Below are 20,545 nucleotides of genomic sequence, written 5' to 3'. Positions count from 1 at the left end.
ACGTAAATTTCCGATAAATGACCGCTATCTCATGTAACCTGTGCAAAACACGTGATTCAAAGTCAACAAATGTGATGCCATCGAATACCGCCAGCTCGGATATATTAGTCGATCAAATAGTTGGCTCAAAGCCGACTCGAAATTTTCCATTGTTTGTCGACCCGGCGGACAGTGACCAATTGAATAATAATCAAACACCGATAACCAAGGTAAACACACTTGTGAGTGACTTTTGTGATATTTCATAGCTGGGCATAGGCTAACATATTTTCCATTCAACTTTATTCATATAGTCATCGGAAAGGATTTCGCCGTCGTCGTCTTCAGACGACGGACGCTTCCCGCAAAATTCCTTAGTCTCATTAAGCTAGCTTATGACAGTTTAGGTTTATGTTTTTTTTTGTAAATATTCTTTACAACTAAATTAACAATTCGTCTAGGGTTGTTTGGGTTTCAGAGGTTGTGTCATGATTCGACATGAAGTTCTCTGCGTAGATTTCTCTCGTTTAGTCAGTGGATACCTACAGTTTCTTCGATTTGTGAGACAACAATTTCCATTATTTTTAAGGAGGCCATGCAGCGACATTCCACAATCGGCTTACTAGGATTGCTGGTTTTCAAATGTGATGCATTTGGTTTGGGCAAGACTGATGTAAATAGTGTGAGTTCGAGTCCTACATTCGGATTTAGCGAACTTATATGGCACTTAAAAATGGGTTCCGTCGCTTGACGATCGCGAAGTGATGAATTTTTCTGTTTATTTTTTTCTGGGGGGAGATTTGGAAGATGTTCCGGAGGTATTTTTCTTTGTTACTGTTCAGTGCTGTCGATTGTTACTACATTTGTGTTTGTTTTTATATTATAAATCTTACTTTAACGAAACTGATATGGTTGAAACACGTTGTTTCGTGGACTCGTTTTGACTAAGCTTACACCCTTTTGTTATAAATATTTTAACTTAATTGTAGTTTACATGCTATTGATCTTTAGTTGGAACTGTAAAATATCGAAAAGTAAAACATTATTTTGAGTAAAAATCAAAACTTGATATAAAACTAAGCACATTGACTTTTGCACATTACGTACTATCAGACCAAGAAAACGAAACAAAATCCGATTGAAACACATCGAGAGCCGCGATACGTGATTGCTTTCAAATTGCGATTGAACTTACGGAACAAACAAAAAAAAACAATATATACAAAATTTGGGCAAACCTGCTAGATGGATTGCTCCCGGCTCCAATATCTTTTGGCTAGTATCTATCGTGAGAGAATGCCCGATTGGAAACACGTTGCCTCATCAACGGAGCTTGTGCTCCGTTTGCTCTTTGGTGGCTTCATAAATTTTCTTTTCCTGCAAGCCAATTCTTTCCCACAAAGATTGCGCAAGGCCGGCCCTCAAGACATACATATTTTTACAATTAAAGCGCCCTCTCTCGTTACGTCGAGAGTACAGGGTATTACACGTAATAGCATATAAGCTATATGTAGAGTATAGTGCTGCCAGTCTCTTGATTTAGTTCTTTCCTCCGAGTAACGCCTGAATCTCGGCATTGGTTTTGCCCTTGGTTTCCGGCACCTTGATGAATACGTAGAACGTGCACACCGCCATCCAGAAGCCAAAGAACCAGAACGTCCAGTCGGATCCGATCATCTCCTGCATCGTGCCGAATGTCTTCGTGACCAAGAACACCAACGTCCAGTTGAACATGACTGCCAAGGCCGAGGCCAATCCCTTGACATCCGGTGCGCAGAGCTCACCCATCATCATCCACGGAATAGGTCCGAAGCCCAACGAGAAGCTGATGATGAACAGGACAACCGAAGCCAACGGCAGCCACCCAATTCCAGACACGTCGGTCTTGTCGTTCTGCAGCTTGAAGTACACCCCCAAAACGACCAAACAGGAACCCATGATGAAACTGCTCTGCAGCAACAGAATCCGACGACCGGCCTTATCGATCAACACCGAGGAAACAAAGGTCATCAACACCTGCACGACTCCGACAACGATTCCGCAAATGGCCGGATCCATGGTACTTCCAGCGGACTGGAAGATCGGCACGGTGTAGAAAATGACCGCGTTGATACCGGAGAACTGCTGGAAGAACATCAACAGTAGAGCAATGAACAGCGCATTCCGGTTGGTGGCCTTGGTGAACAGATCCGACACTTTGGCTTCACCCTTGACAGCGTCCAAATCGGCCTGGATGGTTTCCACGGCGTTCTGTGTGTTGCAGTTCGGTCCCCAGAACCACTTGAGAGCAGCGGCGGCGTCACTTCGGCGACCCTGAAACGATTGAGAGACTTGAGTACCAACACTCGATAGATTCACGTGTAATGCTAGCAAGACCCGACTAAAAATCGTTGCAAATTCTATTTCAATTCGATTTCGATTCGATTTCGAATCTGATTCGAGTTCGATTCGAGTTCGATTCGAGTTCGATTCGATTTCGATTCGATTTCGATTCGATTTCGATTCGAGTTCGATTCGAGTTCGATTCGAGTTCGCTTCGAGTTCGATTCGAGTGCGATTCGAGTTCGATTCGAGTTCGATTTGATTTCGATTCGATTTCGATTCGATTTCGATTCGATTTCGATTCGATTTCGATTCGATTTCGATTCGATTTCGATTCGATTTCGATTCGATTTCGATTCGATTTCGATTCGATTTCGATTCGATTTCGATTCGATTTCGATTCGATTTCGATTCGATTTCGATTCGATTTCGATTCGATTTCGATTCGATTTCGATTCGATTTCGATTCGATTTCGATTCGATTTCGATTCGATTTCGATTCGATTTCGATTCGATTTCGATTCGATTTCGATTCGATTTCGATTCGATTTCGATTCGATTTCGATTCGATTTCGATTCGATTTCGATTCGATTTCGATTCGATTTCGATTCGATTTCGATTCGATTTCGATTCGATTTCGATTCGATTTCGATTCGATTTCGATTCGATTTCGATTCGATTTCGATTCGATTTCGATTCGATTTCGATTCGATTTCGATTCGATTTCGATTCGATTTCGATTCGATTTCGATTCGATTTCGATTCGATTTCGATTCGATTTCGATTCGATTTCGATTCGATTTCGATTCGATTCGATTCGATTCGATTTCGATTCGATTTCGATTCGATTTCGATTCGATTTCGATTCGATTTCGATTCGATTTCGATTCGATTTCGATTCGATTTCGATTCGATTTCGATTCGATTTCGATTCGATTTCGATTCGATTTCGATTCGATTTCGATTCGATTTCGATTCGATTTCGATTCGATTTCGATTCGATTTCGATTCGATTTCGATTCGATTTCGATTCGATTTCGATTCGATTTCGATTCGATTTCGATTCGATCGATTCGATTCGATTCGATTCGATTTCGATTCGATTTCGATTCGATTTCGATTCGATTTCGATTCGATTTCGATTCGATTTCGATTCGATTTCGATTCGATTTCGATTCGATTTCGATTCGATTCGATTCGATTCGATTCGATTCGATTTCGATTCGATTCGATTCGATTTCGATTCGATTTCGATTCGATTTCGATTCGATTTCGATTCGATTTCGATCGATTCGATTTCGATTCGATTTCGATTCGATTTCGATTCGATTTCGATTCGATTTCGATTCGATTTCGATTCGATTTCGATTTCGATTCGATTTCGATTCGATTTCGATTCGATTTCGATTCGATTTCGATTCGATTTCGATTCGATTTCGATTCGATTTCGATTCGATTTCGATTCGATTTCGATTCGATTTCGATTCGATTTCGATTCGATTTCGATTCGATTTCGATTCGATTTCGATTCGATTTCGATTCGATTTCGATTCGATTTCGATTCGATTTCGATTCGATTTCGATTCGATTTCGATTCGATTTCGATTCGATTTCGATTCGATTTCGATTCGATTTCGATTCGATTTCGATTCGATTTCGATTCGATTTCGATTCGATTTCGATTCGATTTCGATTCGATTTCGATTCGATTTCGATTCGATTTCGATTCGATTTCGATTCGATTTCGATTCGATTTCGATTCGATTTCGATTCGATTTCGATTCGATTTCGATTCGATTTCGATTCGATTTCGATTCGATTTCGATTCGATTTCGATTCGATTTCGATTCGATTTCGATTCGATTTCGATTCGATTTCGATTCGATTTCGATTCGATTTCGATTCGATTTCGATTCGATTTCGATTCGATTTCGATTCGATTTCGATTCGATTTCGATTCGATTTCGATTCGATTTCGATTCGATTTCGATTCGATTTCGATTCGATTTCGATTCGATTTCGATTCGATTTCGATTCGATTTCGATTCGATTTCGATTCGATTTCGATTCGATTTCGATTCGATTTCGATTCGATTTCGATTCGATTTCGATTCGATTCGATTCGATTTCGATTCGATTTCGATTCGATTTCGATTCGATTTCGATTCGATTTCGATTCGATTTCGATTCGATTTCGATTCGATTTCGATTCGATTTCGATTCGATTTCGATTCGATTTCGATTCGATTTCGATTCGATTTCGATTCGATTTCGATTCGATTTCGATTCGATTTCGATTCGATTTCGATTCGATTTCGATTCGATTCGATTCGATTTCGATTCGATTTCGATTCGATTTCGATTCGATTTCGATTCGATTTCGATTCGATTTCGATTCGATTCGTCGATTTCGATTCGATTTCGATTCGATTTCGATTCGATTTCGATTCGATTTCGATTCGATTTCGATTCGATTTCGATTCGATTTCGATTCGATTTCGATTCGATTTCGATTCGATTTCGATTCGATTTCGATTCGATTTCGATTCGATTTCGATTCGATTCGATTTCGATTTCGATTCGATTTCGATTCGATTTTCGATTCGATTTCGATTCGATTTCGATTCGATTTCGATTCGATTTCGATTCGATTTCGATTCGATTCGATTCGATTTCGATTCGATTTCGATTCGATTCGATTCGATTTCGATTCGATTTCGATTCGATTTCGATTCGATTTCGATTCGATTTCGATTCGATTTCGATTCGATTTCGATTCGATTTCGATTCGATTTCGATTCGATTTCGATTCGATTTCGATTCGATTTCGATTCGATTTCGATTCGATTTCGATTCGATTTCGATTCGATTTCGATTCGATTTCGATTCGATTTCGATTCGATTTCGATTCGATTTCGATTCGATTCGATCGATTTCGATCGATTTCGATTCGATTTCGATTCGATTTCGATTCGATTTCGATTCGATTTCGATTCGATTTCGATTCGATTTCGATTCGATTTCGATTCGATTTCGATTCGATTTCGATTCGATTTCGATTCGATTTCGATTCGATTTCGATTCGATTTCGATTCGATTTCGATTCGATTTCGATTCGATTTCGATTCGATTTCGATTCGATTTCGATTCGATTTCGATTCGATTTCGATTCGATTTCGATTCGATTTCGATTCGATTTCGATTCGATTTCGATTCGATTTCGATTCGATTTCGATTCGATTTCGATTCGATTTCGATTCGATTTCGATTCGATTTCGATTCGATTTCGATTCGATTTCGATTCGATTTCGATTCGATTTCGATTCGATTTCGATTCGATTTCGATTCGATTTCGATTCGATTTCGATTCGATTTCGATTCGATTTCGATTCGATTTCGATTCGATTTCGATTCGATTTCGATTCGATTTCGATTCGATTTCGATTCGATTTCGATTCGATTCGATTCGATTCGATTTCGATTCGATTTCGATTCGATTTCGATTCGATTTCGATTCGATTTCGATTCGATTTCGATTCGATTTCGATTCGATTTCGATTCGATTCGATTTCGATTCGATTTCGATTCGATTTCGATTCGATTTCGATTCGATTTCGATTCGATTTCGATTCGATTTCGATTCGATTTCGATTCGATTTCGATTCGATTTCGATTCGATTTCGATTCGATTTCGATTCGATTTCGATTCGATTTCGATTCGATTTCGATTCGATTTCGATTCGATTTCGATTCGATTTCGATTCGATTTCGATTCGATTTCGATTCGATTTCGATTCGATTTCGATTCGATTTCGATTCGATTTCGATTCGATTTCGATTCGATTTCGATTCGATTTCGATTCGATTTCGATTCGATTTCGATTCGATTTCGATTCGATCGATTTCGATTCGATTTCGATTCGATTTCGATTCGATTTCGATTCGATTTCGATTCGATTTCGATTCGATTTCGATTCGATTTCGATTCGATTCGATTCGATTTCGATTCGATTTCGATTCGATTTCGATTCGATTTCGATTCGATTTCGATTCGATTTCGATTCGATTTCGATTTCGATTCGATTTCGATTCGATTTCGATTCGATTTCGATTCGATTTCGATTCGATTTCGATTCGATTTCGATTCGATTTCGATTCGATTTCGATTCGATTTCGATTCGATTTCGATTCGATTTCGATTCGATTTCGATTCGATTTCGATTCGATTTCGATTCGATTTCGATTCGATTTCGATTTCGATTCGATTCGATTTCGATTCGATTTCGATTCGATTTCGATTCGATTTCGATTCGATTTCGATTCGATTTCGATTCGATTTCGATTCGATTTCGATTCGATTTCGATTCGATTTCGATTCGATTTCGATTCGATTTCGATTCGATTTCGATTCGATTTCGATTCGATTTCGATTCGATTTCGATTCGATTTCGATTCGATTTCGATTCGATTTCGATTCGATTTCGATTCGATTTCGATTCGATTTCGATTCGATTCGATTTCGATTCGATTTCGATTCGATTTCGATTCGATTTCGATTCGATTTCGATTCGATTTCGATTCGATTTCGATTCGATTTCGATTCGATTTTCGATTCGATTTCGATTCGATTTCGATTCGATTTTCGATTCGATTTCGATTCGATTTCGATTCGATTTCGATTCGATTTCGATTCGATTTCGATTCGATTTCGATTCGATTTCGATTCGATTTCGATTCGATTTCGATTCGATTTCGATTTCGATTTCGATTCGATTTCGATTCGATTTCGATTCGATTTCGATTCGATTTCGATTCGATTTCGATTCGATTTCGATTCGATTTCGATTCGATTTCGATTCGATTTCGATTCGATTTCGATTCGATTTCGATTCGATTCGATTTCGATTCGATTTCGATTCGATTTCGATTCGATTTCGATTCGATTTCGATTCGATTTCGATTCGATTTCGATTCGATTTCGATTCGATTTCGATTCGGATTTCGTTCGATTTCGATTCGATTTCGATTCGATTTCGATTCGATTTCGATTCGATTTCGATTCGATTTCGATTCGATTTCGATTCGATTTCGATTCGATTTCGATTCGATTTCGATTCGATTTCGATTCGATTTTCGATTCGATTTCGATTCGATTTCGATTCGATTTCGATTCGATTTCGATTCGATTTCGATTCGATTTCGATTCGATTTCGATTCGATTTCGATTCGATTCGATTCGATTTCGATTCGATTTCGATTCGATTTCGATTCGATTTCGATTCGATTTCGATTCGATTTCGATTCGATTCGATTTCGATTCGATTTCGATTCGATTTCGATTCGATTTCGTTCGATTCGATTCGATTTCGATTCGATTTCGATTCGATTTCGATTCGATTTCGATTCGATTTCGATTTCGATTTCGATTCGATTTCGATTCGATTCGATTCGATTCGATTCGATTCGATTCGATTTCGATTCGATTTCGATTCGATTTCGATTCGATTTCGATTCGATTTCGATTCGATTTCGATTCGATTTCGATTCGATTTCGATTCGATTTCGATTCGATTTCGATTCGATTTCGATTCGATTTCGATTCGATTTCGATTCGATTTCGATTCGATTTCGATTCGATTTCGATTCGATTTCGATTCGATTTCGATTCGATTTCGATTCGATTTCGATTCGATTTCGATTCGATTTCGATTCGATTTCGATTCGATTTCGATTCGATTTCGATTCGATTTCGATTCGATTCGATTCGATTTCGATTCGATTTCGATTCGATTTCGATTCGATTTCGATTCGATTTCGATTCGATTTCGATTCGATTTCGATTCGATTTCGATTCGATTTCGATTCGATTTCGATTCGATTTCGATTCGATTTCGATTCGATTTCGATTCGATTTCGATTCGATTTCGATTCCGATTTCGATTCGATTTCGATTCGATTTCGATTCGATTTCCGATTCGATTTCGATTCGATTTCGATTCGATTTCGATTCCGATTTCGATTCGATTTCGATTCGATTTCGATTCGATTTCGATTCGATTTCGATTCGATTTCGATTCGATTTCGATTCGATTTCGATTCGATTTCGATTCGATTTCGATTCGATTTCGATTCGATTTCGATTCGATTTCGATTCGATTTCGATTCGATTTCGATTGATTCGATTCGATTTCGATTCGATTTCGATTCGATTTCGATTCGATTTCGATTCGATTTTCGATTTCGATTCGATTTCGATTCGATTTCGATTCGATTTCGATTCGATTTCGATTCGATTTCGATTCGATTCGATTTCGTTCGATTCGGATTCGATTCGATTTCGATTCGATTTCGATCGATTTCGATTCGATTTCATTCGATTTCGATTCGATTTCGATTCGATTTCGATTCGATTTCGATTCGATTTCGATTCGATTTCGATTTCGATTTCGATTCGATTTCGATTCGATTCGATTCGATTTCGATTCGATTTCGATTCGATTTTCGATTCGATTTCGATTCCGATCTTCGATTCGATTTCGATTACGATTTCGATTTCGATTTCGATTCGATTTCGATTCGATTTCGATTCGATTTTCGATTCGATTTCGATTCGATTTCGATTCGATTTCGATTCGATTTCGATTCGATTTCGATTCGATTTTCGATTCGATTTCGATTCGATTTCGATTCGATTTCGATTCGATTTCGATTCGATTTCGATTCGATTTCGATTCGATTTCGATTCGATTTCGATTCGATTTCGATTCGATTTCGATTCGATTCGATTCGATTCGATTTCGATTCGATTTCGATTCGATTTCGATTTGATTTCGATTCGATTTCGATTCGATTTCGATTCGATTTCGATTCGATTTCGATTCGATTTCGATTGATTTTTGATTGAGATTTCATTGAGATTTCATTGGCCTCTTACCTGTTTCACCAGATACGTTGGACTCTCCGGCACAATAAACATGGCCACAATCAGCAACACTGGGAATATGGCACACAGGACGCTCAGCGTAGTCCATGACGTGTACGGCCCGACTGCGTAGACAAACAGAATTCCCACGGTCAGGAACAGCTGGAAAAATGCACCCAGCGCACCACGAATCGAAGTCTCGGCAATCTCCGAGATGAACATCGGGGCCACCACACAGGAAGCTCCAGTGGCAATACCAATCACGAATCGTCCGGCGTAAAGCATCTCCGCTCCACTGGCAAAGATAATCAGGGCCCAACTGGCCAGATAGGGCAGGGCCAGAGACATGGTGGTGTACTTGCGACCGATCTTCTCCGCCAGGTATCCGGCAGGAAGGGCACCACAGAAAGCACCCACCGCCAGGAACGCTCCGACCCATGAACCTGCGAAAGAAACGGATTCATCAATTCAATCAATCATTAACGTGATTAACGAGAGATGAGTTGGTGAGCGATTACTCAGTGATTAGATAAGCGCGATTTATCACTTGAAGCGAGTGAGTGCGTAATGATGCAAGTTTATATCATCTGATAAAAGGTTTGAAGGGGACGATAGTAGCTGACAAGGGATCACGTTTTGCCACACACTTGAGATGGATTAGCGTGGAAGCTACCGTTGCAGTGTATCATCGGTAAAAAGAAGAGATTGATTGAATGTGCAACGTTCGTGATGAGGGCCATAGTTTCGGTAGCAAACTGGGTATTACCGAGATTGTTACTGATAATGAAATGCCCAGGTGTTTTGTTTTGAACTACTTTCAAGTGGTGATACTTCAAATACTAGTATTCAGGAAGAGTTTCAAACCAGCACGTTTCAAATGTCAGCAGATAAAATTATCAATCATATCGAATCGAAAACGAATCGAAATCGAATCAAAATCGAATCGAAATCGAGTCTAAATCGAATCGAAATCTTCTGAATCTTCTGAATCTTCTTCTTCTTCTATCTGGTGTTACGTCCCAACTGGGACAAAGCCTGCCTTCTCAGATTAGTGTTCTTATTATCACTTCCACAGTTATTAACTGATAGCTTTCTTTGCCGATTGACCATTTGTGCATGTGTATAATCGTGGTGGAAGGTACGAAGATACTCTATGCCTGGGAATCGAGAAAATTTTCCTTTACGAAAGATCCTCGACCAGCGGGATTCGAACCATGGTCATGCCTGAATAGCTGCGCGTTAACCGCTACGGCTATGTGGGCCCCTGAATCTGAATCTTCGGAATCTTCTAAATCTTCTGAATCTTCTGAATCTTCTGAATCTTCTGAATCTTCAAAAATCTTCTGAATTCGAATCTTCTGAATCTTCTGATCTCTGAATATCTTCTGAATCTTCTGAATCTTCTGAATCTTCTGAATCTTCTGAATCTTCTGAATCTTCTGAATCTTCTGAATCTTCTGAATCTTCTGAATCTTCTGAATCTTCTGAATCTTCTGAATCTTCTGAATCTTCTGAATCTTCTGAATCTTCTGAATCTTCTGAATCTTCTGAATCTTCTGAATCTTCTGAATCTTCTGAATCTTCTGAATCTTCTGAATCTTCTGAATCTTCTGAATCTTCTGAATCTTCTGAATCTTCTGAATCTTCTGAATCTTCTGGAATCTTCTGAATCTTCGAATCTTCGAATCTTCGGAATCTTCGGAATCTTCTGAATCTTCGGAATCTTCGAATCTTCGGAATCTTCGGAATCTTCGGAATCTTCGGAATCTTCGGAATCTTCGGAATCTTCGGAATCTTCGGAATCTTCGGAATCTTCGGAATCTTCGGAATCTTCGGAATCTTCGGAATCTTCGGAATCTTCGGAATCTTCGGAATCTTCGGAATCTTCGGAATCTTCGGAATCTTCGGAATCTTCGGAATCTTCGGAATCTTCGGAATCTTCGGAATCTTCGGAATCTTCGGAATCTTCGGAATCTTCGGAATCTTCGGAATCTTCGGAATCTTCGGAATCTTCGGAATCTTCGGAATCTTCGGAATCTTCGGAATCTTCGGAATCTTCGGAATCTTCGGAATCTTCGGAATCTTCGGAATCTTCGGAATCTTCGGAATCTTCGGAATCTTCGGAATCTTCGAATCTTCGGAATCTTCGGAATCTTCGGAATCTTCGGAATCTTCGGAATCTTCGGAATCTTCGGAATCTTCGGAATCTTCGGAATCTTCGGAATCTTCGGAATCTTCGAATCTTCGGAATCTTCGGAATCTTCGGAATCTTCGGAATCTCGGAATCTTCGGAATCTTCGGAATCTTCGGAATCTTCGGAATCTTCGGAATCTTCGGAATCTTCGGAATCTTCGGAATCTTCGGAATCTTCGGAATCTTCGGAATCTTCGAATCTTGAATCTTCTGAATCTTCTGAATCTTCTGAATCTTCTGAATCTTCTGAATCTTCTGAATCTTCTGAATCTTCTGAATCTTCTGAATCTTCTGAATCTTCTGAATCTTCTGAATCTTCTGAATCTTCTGAATCTTCTGAATCTTCTGAATCTTCTGAATCTTCTGAATCTTCTGAATCTTCTGAATCTTCTGAATCTTCTGAATCTTCTGAATCTTCTGAATCTTCTGAATCTTCTGAATCTTCTGAATCTTCTGAATCTTCTGAATCTTCTGAATCTTCTGAATCTTCTGAATCTTCTGAATCTTCTGAATCTTCTGAATCTTCTGAATCTTCTGAATCTTCTGAATCTTCTGAATCTTCTGAATTCTGTATTACCGAGATTGCAACTGATAATGATAGGCCCAGGTGTTTTGTTTTGAACTATTTCCAAGTGGTGATACTTCAAATAATAGTATTCAGGAAGAGATTTGAAACAGAACGTTACAAATTTCAGCAGATAAAATTATCGATCGAATCGAATCGAAATCGAATCGAAATCAATATCGAATTGAAATCGAATCTCCTGAATCTTCTGAATTTTCTGAATATTCTGAATCTTCTGAATCTTCTGAATCTTCTGAATCTTCTGAATCTTCTGAATTTTCTGAATCTTCTGAATCTTCTGAATCTTCTGAATCTTCTGAATCTTCTGAATCTTCTGATCTTCTGAATCTTCTGAATCTTCTGAATCTTCTGAATCTTCTGAATCTTCTGAATCTTCTGAATCTTCTGAATCTTCTGAATCTTATCTTCTGAATCTTCTGAATCTTCTGAATCTTCTGAATCTTCTGAATCTCTGAATCTTCTGAATCTTCTGAATCTTCCTGAATCTTCTGAATCTTCTGAATCTTCTGAATCTTCTGAATCTTCTGAACTTCTGATTTCTGAACTCCTTCTGAAATCTTCTGAATCTTCTGAATCTTCTGAATCTTCTGATCTTCTGATTCTCTGATCTTCTGAATCTTCTGATCTTCTGATCTTCTGAATCTTCTGAATCTTCTGAATCTTCTGAATCTTCTGAATCTCTGACTCCTGAATTGAATCTTCTGAATCTTCTGAATCTTCTGAATCTCTGAATCTTCTGAATCTTCTGAATCTTCTGAATCTTCTGATCTTCTGATCTTTGAATCTTCTGAATCTTCTGAATCTTCTGAATCTCTGAATCTTCTGAATCTTCTGAATCTTTGAATCTTCTGAATCTTTGATCTTCTGAATCTTCTGAATCTTCTGAATCTTCTGAATCTTCTGAATCTTCTGAATCTTTCTGAATCTTCTGAATCTTCTGAATCTTCTGAATCTTCTGAATCTTCTGAATCTTCTGAATCTTCTGAATCTTCTGAATCTTCTGAATCTTCTGAATCTTCTGAATCTTCTGAATCTTCTGAATCTTCTGAATCTTCTGAATCTTCTGAACTTCTGAATCTTCTGAATCTTCTGAATCTTCTGAATCTTCTGAATCTTCTGAATCTTCTGAATCTTCTGAATCTTCTGAATCTTCTGAATCTTCTGAATCTTCTGAATCTTCTGAATCTTCTGAATCTTCTGAATCTTCTGAATCTTCTGATTTATCTTCTGAATCTTTTCTTCTGAATCTTCTGAATCTTCTGAATCTTCTGAATCTTCTGAATCTTCTGAATCTTCTGAATCTTCTGAATCTTCTGAATCTTCTGAATCTTCTGAATCTTCTGAATCTTCTGAATCTTCTGAATCTTCTGAATCTTCTGAATCTTCTGAATCTTCTGAATCTTCTGAATCTTCTGAATCTTCTGAATCTTCTGAATCTTCTGAATCTTCTGAATCTTCTGAATCTTCTGAATCTTCTGAATCTTCTGAATCTTCTGAATCTTCTGAATCTTCTGAATCTTCTGAATCTTCTGAATCTTCTGAATCTTCTGAATCTTTATTTCTGAATCTTCTGAATCTTCTGAATCTTCTGAATCTTCTGAATCTTCTGAATCTTCTGAATCTTCTGAATCTTCTGAATCTTCTGAATCTTCTGAATCTTCTGAATCTTCTGAATCTTCTGAATTCTTCTTCTGAATCTTCTGAATCTTCTGAATCTTCTGAGTCTTCTGAATCTTCTGAATCTTCTGAATCTTCTGAATCTTCTGAATCTTCTGAATCTTCTGAATCTTCTGAATCTTCTGAATCTTCTGAATCTTCTGAATCTTCTGAATCTTCTGAATCTTCTGAGTCTTCTGAATCTTCTGAGTCTTCTGAATCTTCTGAATCTTCTGAGTCTTCTGAATCTTTCTGAATCTTCTGAATCTTCTGAATCTTCTGAATCTTCTGAATCTTCTGAATCTTCTGAATCTTCTGAATCTTCTGAATCTTCTGAATCTTCTGAATCTTCTGAATCTTCTGAATCTTCTGAATCTTCTGAATCTTCTGAATCTTCTGAATCTTCTGAATCTTCTGAATCTTCTGAATCTTCTGAATCTTCTGAATCTTCTGAATCTTCTGAATCTTCTGAATCTTCTGAACTTCTGAATCTTCTGAATCTTCTGAATCTTCTGAATCTTCTGAATCTTCTGAATCTTCTGAATCTTCTGAATCTTCTGAATCTTCTGAATCTTCTGAATCTTCTGAATCTTCTGAATCTTCTGAATCTTCTGAATCTTCTGAATCTTCTGAATCTTCTGAATCTTCTGAATCTTCTGAATCTTCTGAATCTTCTGAATATTCTGAATCTTCTGAGTCTTCTGAATCTTCTGAGTCTTCTGAGTCTTCTGAATCTTCTGAGTCTTCTGAATCTTCTGAATCTTCTAATCTTCTGAATCTTCTGAATCTTCTGAATCTTCTGAATCTTCTATCTTCTGAATCTTCTGAATCTTCTGAATCTTCTGAATCTTCTGAATCTTCTGAATCTTCTGAATCTTCTGAATCTTCTGAATCTTCTGAATCTTCTGAATCTTCTGAATCTTCTGAATCTTCTGAATCTTCTGAATCTTCTGAATCTTCTGAATCTTCTGAATCTTCTGAATCTTCTGAATCTTCTGAATCTTCTGAATCTTCTGAATCTTCTGAATCTTCTGAATCTTCTGAATCTTCTGAATCTTCTGAATCTTCTGAATCTTCTGAATCTTCTGAATCTTCTGAATCTTCTGAATCTTCTGAATTCTGAATCTTCTGAATCTTCTGAATCTTCTGAATCTTCTGAATCTTCTGAATCTTCTGAATCTTCTGAATCTTCTGAATCTTCTGAATCTTCTGAATCTTCTGAATCTTCTGAATCTTCTGAATTTCTTCTTGAATCTTCTGAATCTTCTGAATCTTCTGAATCTTCTGAATCTTCTGAATCTTCTGAATCTTCTGAATCTTCTGAATCTTCTGAATCTTCTGAATCTTCTGAATCTTCTGAATCTTCTGAATTTCTAAATCTTCTAAATAGTCTAAATCTTCCGAATTTTCTGAATCTTCTGAATCTTCTGAATATCTGTATTCCTGGAAATGAAAACTTAGCTGAGATAAAGATGTATTCCTAGAATCGACCTGCAAATCAATCATCAGGCGGTACTCAGGGCCACTGAAAACGACCAATAAATCCCATCACAGTTGTATCGACAGAGAAATGCACTTGCAAAAGTGCAATTTGTAACTCTATTCATCCAGGCTAGTGCGTCAAACTTCCCCGGCATCGTCCAAGGCCGACCAGGCATAATCCAAATGCAAATTGTTGCATCCATCATCACAATCTGCTGCCACTTGAGAAAACCAGGCAAGTAATTCGAAACTAGCAGAACACAAGGGCAGCACACACCCTCATAATTCCGCTCCCTGCTTTGCTTTCGCTCTGGCTCTCCATGACGGGCAGGGAGCCAATGAGAAGAAATGCAAATATTGACTCAAAGTATTAATAGTTCCCTGGCAAGCGATGAAACCCATAAAATATAAATATTTACGCATAGGAACGTGGCATCCAAGTCGATTTTATTATGCAAAATGCTCCGGACGTTTGTCCCAGTTAATTTTTGGCCAGCAGTTCACATTGTCGATGAACGATGACAATCGGTATTTGGGAAGCAATTCAAAGGATTACGAATGGCCGATAATTGATGATAATGACGACTGCTACTGGTATGGACTTTGGCGCTGAATGCGTGAGGCACGATAAGAAATGATAACTGCGAACAATCGACGTTTGATTACAGCGGTACGACCGTGTATAGGATATCGAACAGATAGAGGGAAGACAGTTGCAAACCGTTTCAGTCGAGTTGAGGAACAACTTAGAATCATTCAACGACGACAACCGCTAATTGGAATGCATCTCGTGTGTCGTCAACTGTCGAGACTTTAAACTGGAAGCTGCTGCCACATTCTCATTGAATAAGAATTCGCTATCGCCTTTCAGCAGCCCAGGAAGGCACGGCAGAATGTGACACTGCGCGTCATTATTTATGACTTTTATTAACCGGAATGCCACCGACAACAGTGGATCTACACCCTCGCATGCGGAACGCACTTCTTCAAAACGAACGGAACAACTCCCAGCGAGGGAGATAAATTGAAGTTAATTAAACCTCAGCGACGATCCGGCGGCGAGACCAGACCAGCAGAGGTCATCGTACACGTCTTCTGCTAAATGAAGTTGACATCCGCCGTTAATTTGTTTAACGCATATGGCACCATGTGGAGAGGAGCATGAACCAGCAGAAACTGGATCCGTTGAAGGCCTTGAAGGCCAGGGCGTGAACTGCGGTTTGGGAAGGTTAAATGACTCAATTGATGCTTCCCATGACAGTGATTGGACGTGGTAATAGCTCTTTCAGGAGATATCTGATGTTAACAGTCGAATCTATCTCTCTCGAACTAAATATTTCATTGATTTACAATGAGTTTAAGTAGCTATCGAAAGTATAACCAGGTGTCTTCAACTATGGTCATGGAAGGTCACGGTTTTTTGCTACTATATCGCAGTATGCTATGCCGGTTGAACATTCTAAAATGATTTCTACAGGGATTGCTCTAAAAACTTTCCCCTGGAATAATCAAGGGTTTCCTTCCCAGATTTGTTTACTATTTTTTCACCGCTCTCCTGGAGAAGTTGTGCCCGTAACGCGTGTAGATCACCTTGTCGAGGTGCGTTACGGGGAATACTAAACCAATCTGAACCCTAGTCTAGCTCACGGTATGGAATGTTCTGTACCGTCCGTTGATTCACTCCAGCTGATGTCACCTGTCCTGGTAATCCGCATTCCGAGCACCTGTCTGGTTTCGACGGAATCCTCCATACGGAACTTCGCTAACAGTTGACGCTTCACTGAATCAAGCCACTCTGGATCGTTTGAGAACAATGGCAAATCGTCGACGTAAACTGCAATGATGATGATCCGCTTTCCGTCCGTCATGTACCGTTTTGTCATATTCCGAACACTTAAGGCCAACAAATGCATCTGATTGGCATACACTGGCTGATATTTGTGTAAATTTTAATTTCTTCGCAAAGTCTAACTGTTAGCTGTTGGATATACTAATAATAATGTTGATTTAATTTGTTTTACTATTGTTTTCACGTAAAAGTATGGAACAACATTTTGATTCAAATGCCGAACACTGTGTTCATTCTGTCTCATATTCCAAACACTTTGATTCAAATTCCGAACAGCACGAATACATCGTATTCAAATGCGTAATTTCGTAAATAAATTTATCTGAGCTTGTTCTCTGGTCTCAAACTAGAGAATCATCATTACTCCCGCGATATAAATTATATTGGAGACGTTAAATTTGAATTGCAATTGACTGCCATTTCCTTCTTATTTAAGAGGAAAATAACCATCATCGTTTTACAAATTTTCAAAACCAGTTTTTTCGCTCAAAATTGAAGCAATGCTCATGAAAATCTATCATTGCATTGCACTTGCTATCTGTAGGGCAGTGATAGATTTTCGTGAGGATTTCTTTTGATTTGAATAAAAAAACTGGTTTTTCATTTTTGATGATTGCTGATGATTGAATGATGGATTCTTGAGCCTTAATGACATATTTCAGCGAAACATTTCAACCAAATCGCCATACAAAAACCGAGTGTGCGGAATATGAGTCTGTTCGGAATTTGAGACAAAACGGTAATAAACACAAGGATCATAACCAGTGCTGGGAATGGTAATAGTAGTAGGCTTGAATTTTGGCGAAAATCACGTGGCTCTCCCAGTACAGTAGTTCAAAAACGTGAATCTCATCAAGTAACCTATGTTGGGTGCACGAATTTTCTAAATCATGAGTGTCATTGAAGGCTAAGTAGCCCGTCATTCGTTTCGGCAACAATGATGACTTTTCAGCATGCGTTTCAAAGTGATAAAACTCAGTCTTGATAGTTTATATTGACTTGAAAAAGAATCAATGTACGCGCTCAGTCTCGATTTGGCTGTTGTTCAGTGCGGACGCTTTTGTAAGAGCTGTAGTTATATAAAGTGAACATCAAGGTAGTGACCTTCATTGGAGGGTATCCGTTGTATAGTAACACAAACACACAACAAATTCAAACATGGCAGCCACAAGCAACGCTGGATCCAGCAACACCACGCGAATCAACACATTTATGGTTAATTTCTCGGAACCGGCGAAGAAACCCAAGGTCGAGACTGTGACGGATCTAATCTTCAACAAGATCAAATTACCCTCGGAGCGGATCAAATCGTTCCAGTTCAATGGATCACGTGGGATCACATATGTAGAATGCGATAGTCTGGAATATGCTTTGGAAGTAGTTGAGAACCATGACCGGAAACATGAGGTAGAGTATGACAACGTAAAGTTCACGGTACCATTACTGATGGACGATGGTGCCACGGTTGTAAGGGTACACGATTTACCACCACAATTGGATAATGATTTCATCAAGCGCGAAATGGAGATATACGGCGAAATACTATCGATCAAGAGTGAGGTTTGGGAAGCACCGGAGCAGTTGAGGGGAACACCCAGCGGTGTTAGGAAAATGCGGATTCGACTAGCGACCACCATTCCATCATACATTTTCATGGCTGGTCATTCAACACTGGTAACGTACAAAAACCAACAGATCACGTGTAGGCATTGCGGCAGACAAGTTCACTACGGTGCAAAATGCGCGGAGGCGATACAAATCGTCGGCACTCAGAAAAGCGTCAACACGGGAATGCAGAGGGCATCATCAGGTTACGCGGACATACTTCAAGGATCGTCAAGTACATTGAAACCACCTAAAAGACCAGCGACAACGGACAGGATTGAACCTAAAATGGTTAACTTGAACGCTCTGAATAGGAAGTTAACTCAAGAGAAGCACAACCTGAAGTCTACCATTACTACCACTGAATCGACAACAACGGCAGCAGATCTCGTCGAGCAGCATTCATCTGATTTCGTTGCACCCAACAAAGTAGTTCGTGTTTCCAGCATCATCGGTGGTAGTGATGGTTTCGGTAAGCCAACTGAAGGTGTTAACGATAACCAAACAAGTATGCAGAAGTCGAATGTGTTTGAGGCATTGATGGACCCGAACGATATCTCTGATTACGAGACCGATTGTTCAATGAAGTCTACGTCTTCGAGTAGAAGAGAAACGAAGAAGAAAGGCAGGAAAGTACGATAAGCTTAGAACAATGGGCACTAACACCGATACTAACAGACTAACATCATATAATACCCAAGTAACACAACTTGTTATATAACAGTTTAAAATTCACGATTTATACATGTTAGGTTGTATATTTCTAGTATTCCTGACTTGAAACCAAACACTTGTAGAGCTTAAACAGCGCAAAAAATGGCGGCTTATATAACTTCTTATAGATGTCTCATAACAACATCATAGAACTAAGATCTTGTTCAATCAACAATCTGTAAACGTACTCTCAACATAATGTAAGTAACGATTATATATAAAATAGTAATTAGTCATAATTATGTTTTTTGACTGCAAAAAATACTAACATGTAACTTCTATATTTCAACTACATGCATATGTTGTAATTTAGTACATTGCAAGTGATATAACTTTCAAAATACTTTTATAGTACAGCATAATGTATTAGTTGTAATGTAGCTATTTTCAAGTGATTTAACCTGCAGAAAACATTTTTACATCAAATTATACTCGTAATCAAATTAACCACGTGCAAAGCAGAATAAATTAAAGGAAATAAAAATATGTTTGGATTATTCACGTCTTCTTAAAACCAACAAATAATTCCGAGTGATGAAGTCGAGGACTCCCAATTATGTGTCATAAAATATAAAAATAAACATGGTATCATAATCATCAATGAGGGCCCTGTTTCTAATGCGGTTCGAGATGTTTGGTGCAACTTTTGATTTTACTCTCCAAAAATTCATGCGCCATTAAAGTGATTGAAAACAGAAATGTTAAATCGTCAAAAAATTGTTATTTTTTTAAGATTTGTTTTGAGCCACAAAAAAACAATATGGCACGTAGCTTACAGTGCCGTTTGAAAATATTTAGAATAGTTCATGTGCATGAATTATATATTCCAACTTATAACTCATTCCAATAACCTAAAATTAATTCATATTTATAATTTATTCCATATATAACTGTCTTGATCAGAATTATTCGATATCCAGACCGCATAACCAAAGTGAATACAGCTCCCTTCCCTAAAACTTTCAGCATTTCTTACTCGTTGGCATAGTTTTATGTTTTTAGACGGTAATGTCATATGTGTCAATTCAATCTTGTTTAGATTGAGAGGTCATAAAATATTTATTGAAAACTTATTATTATTATCATTTATCTTTATTAGGGAGATTTTCAGCCCTTGGCTGGTTCATCTCCGCTTGAAAACTTATAATATACGTTAATAATACATGATAAGAGCATGTCTGCAAGCTCCGCTGAAATAAGTTATTGCTTTGTATTGCGATTGTTATTATCACATGT

General features: G+C 38.4%; 1 protein-coding gene across 3 annotated transcripts in view; it reads right to left on the bottom strand.

Moving 5' to 3' along the window:
* Positions 1 to 265: 265 nt before the first annotated feature.
* The window catches only part of LOC5573431 (facilitated trehalose transporter Tret1), a 77,172-nt gene continuing 56,892 nt past the window's right edge, over positions 266 to 20,545 (bottom strand). For all 3 annotated transcript variants that reach the window (XM_021837923.1, XM_021837922.1, XM_021837924.1), the window contains exons 4-5: positions 9,237 to 9,667; positions 266 to 2,292 (exon numbers count right to left, since the gene is read on the bottom strand). In XM_021837923.1, coding sequence (XP_021693615.1) covers positions 1,519 to 2,292; positions 9,237 to 9,667 — 1,205 coding nt within the window. In that variant the 3' untranslated portion in view covers positions 266 to 1,518. The remainder of the gene's footprint in view (positions 2,293 to 9,236; positions 9,668 to 20,545) is intronic.

This window comes from Aedes aegypti, chromosome 1 (assembly GCF_002204515.2).
Source record: "Aedes aegypti strain LVP_AGWG chromosome 1, AaegL5.0 Primary Assembly, whole genome shotgun sequence".
Lineage (NCBI taxonomy): Eukaryota > Metazoa > Arthropoda > Insecta > Diptera > Culicidae > Aedes > Aedes aegypti.
Note: the sequence above shows the minus strand (reverse complement) of the source record. Positions and strands in the feature narration are given on the sequence as shown.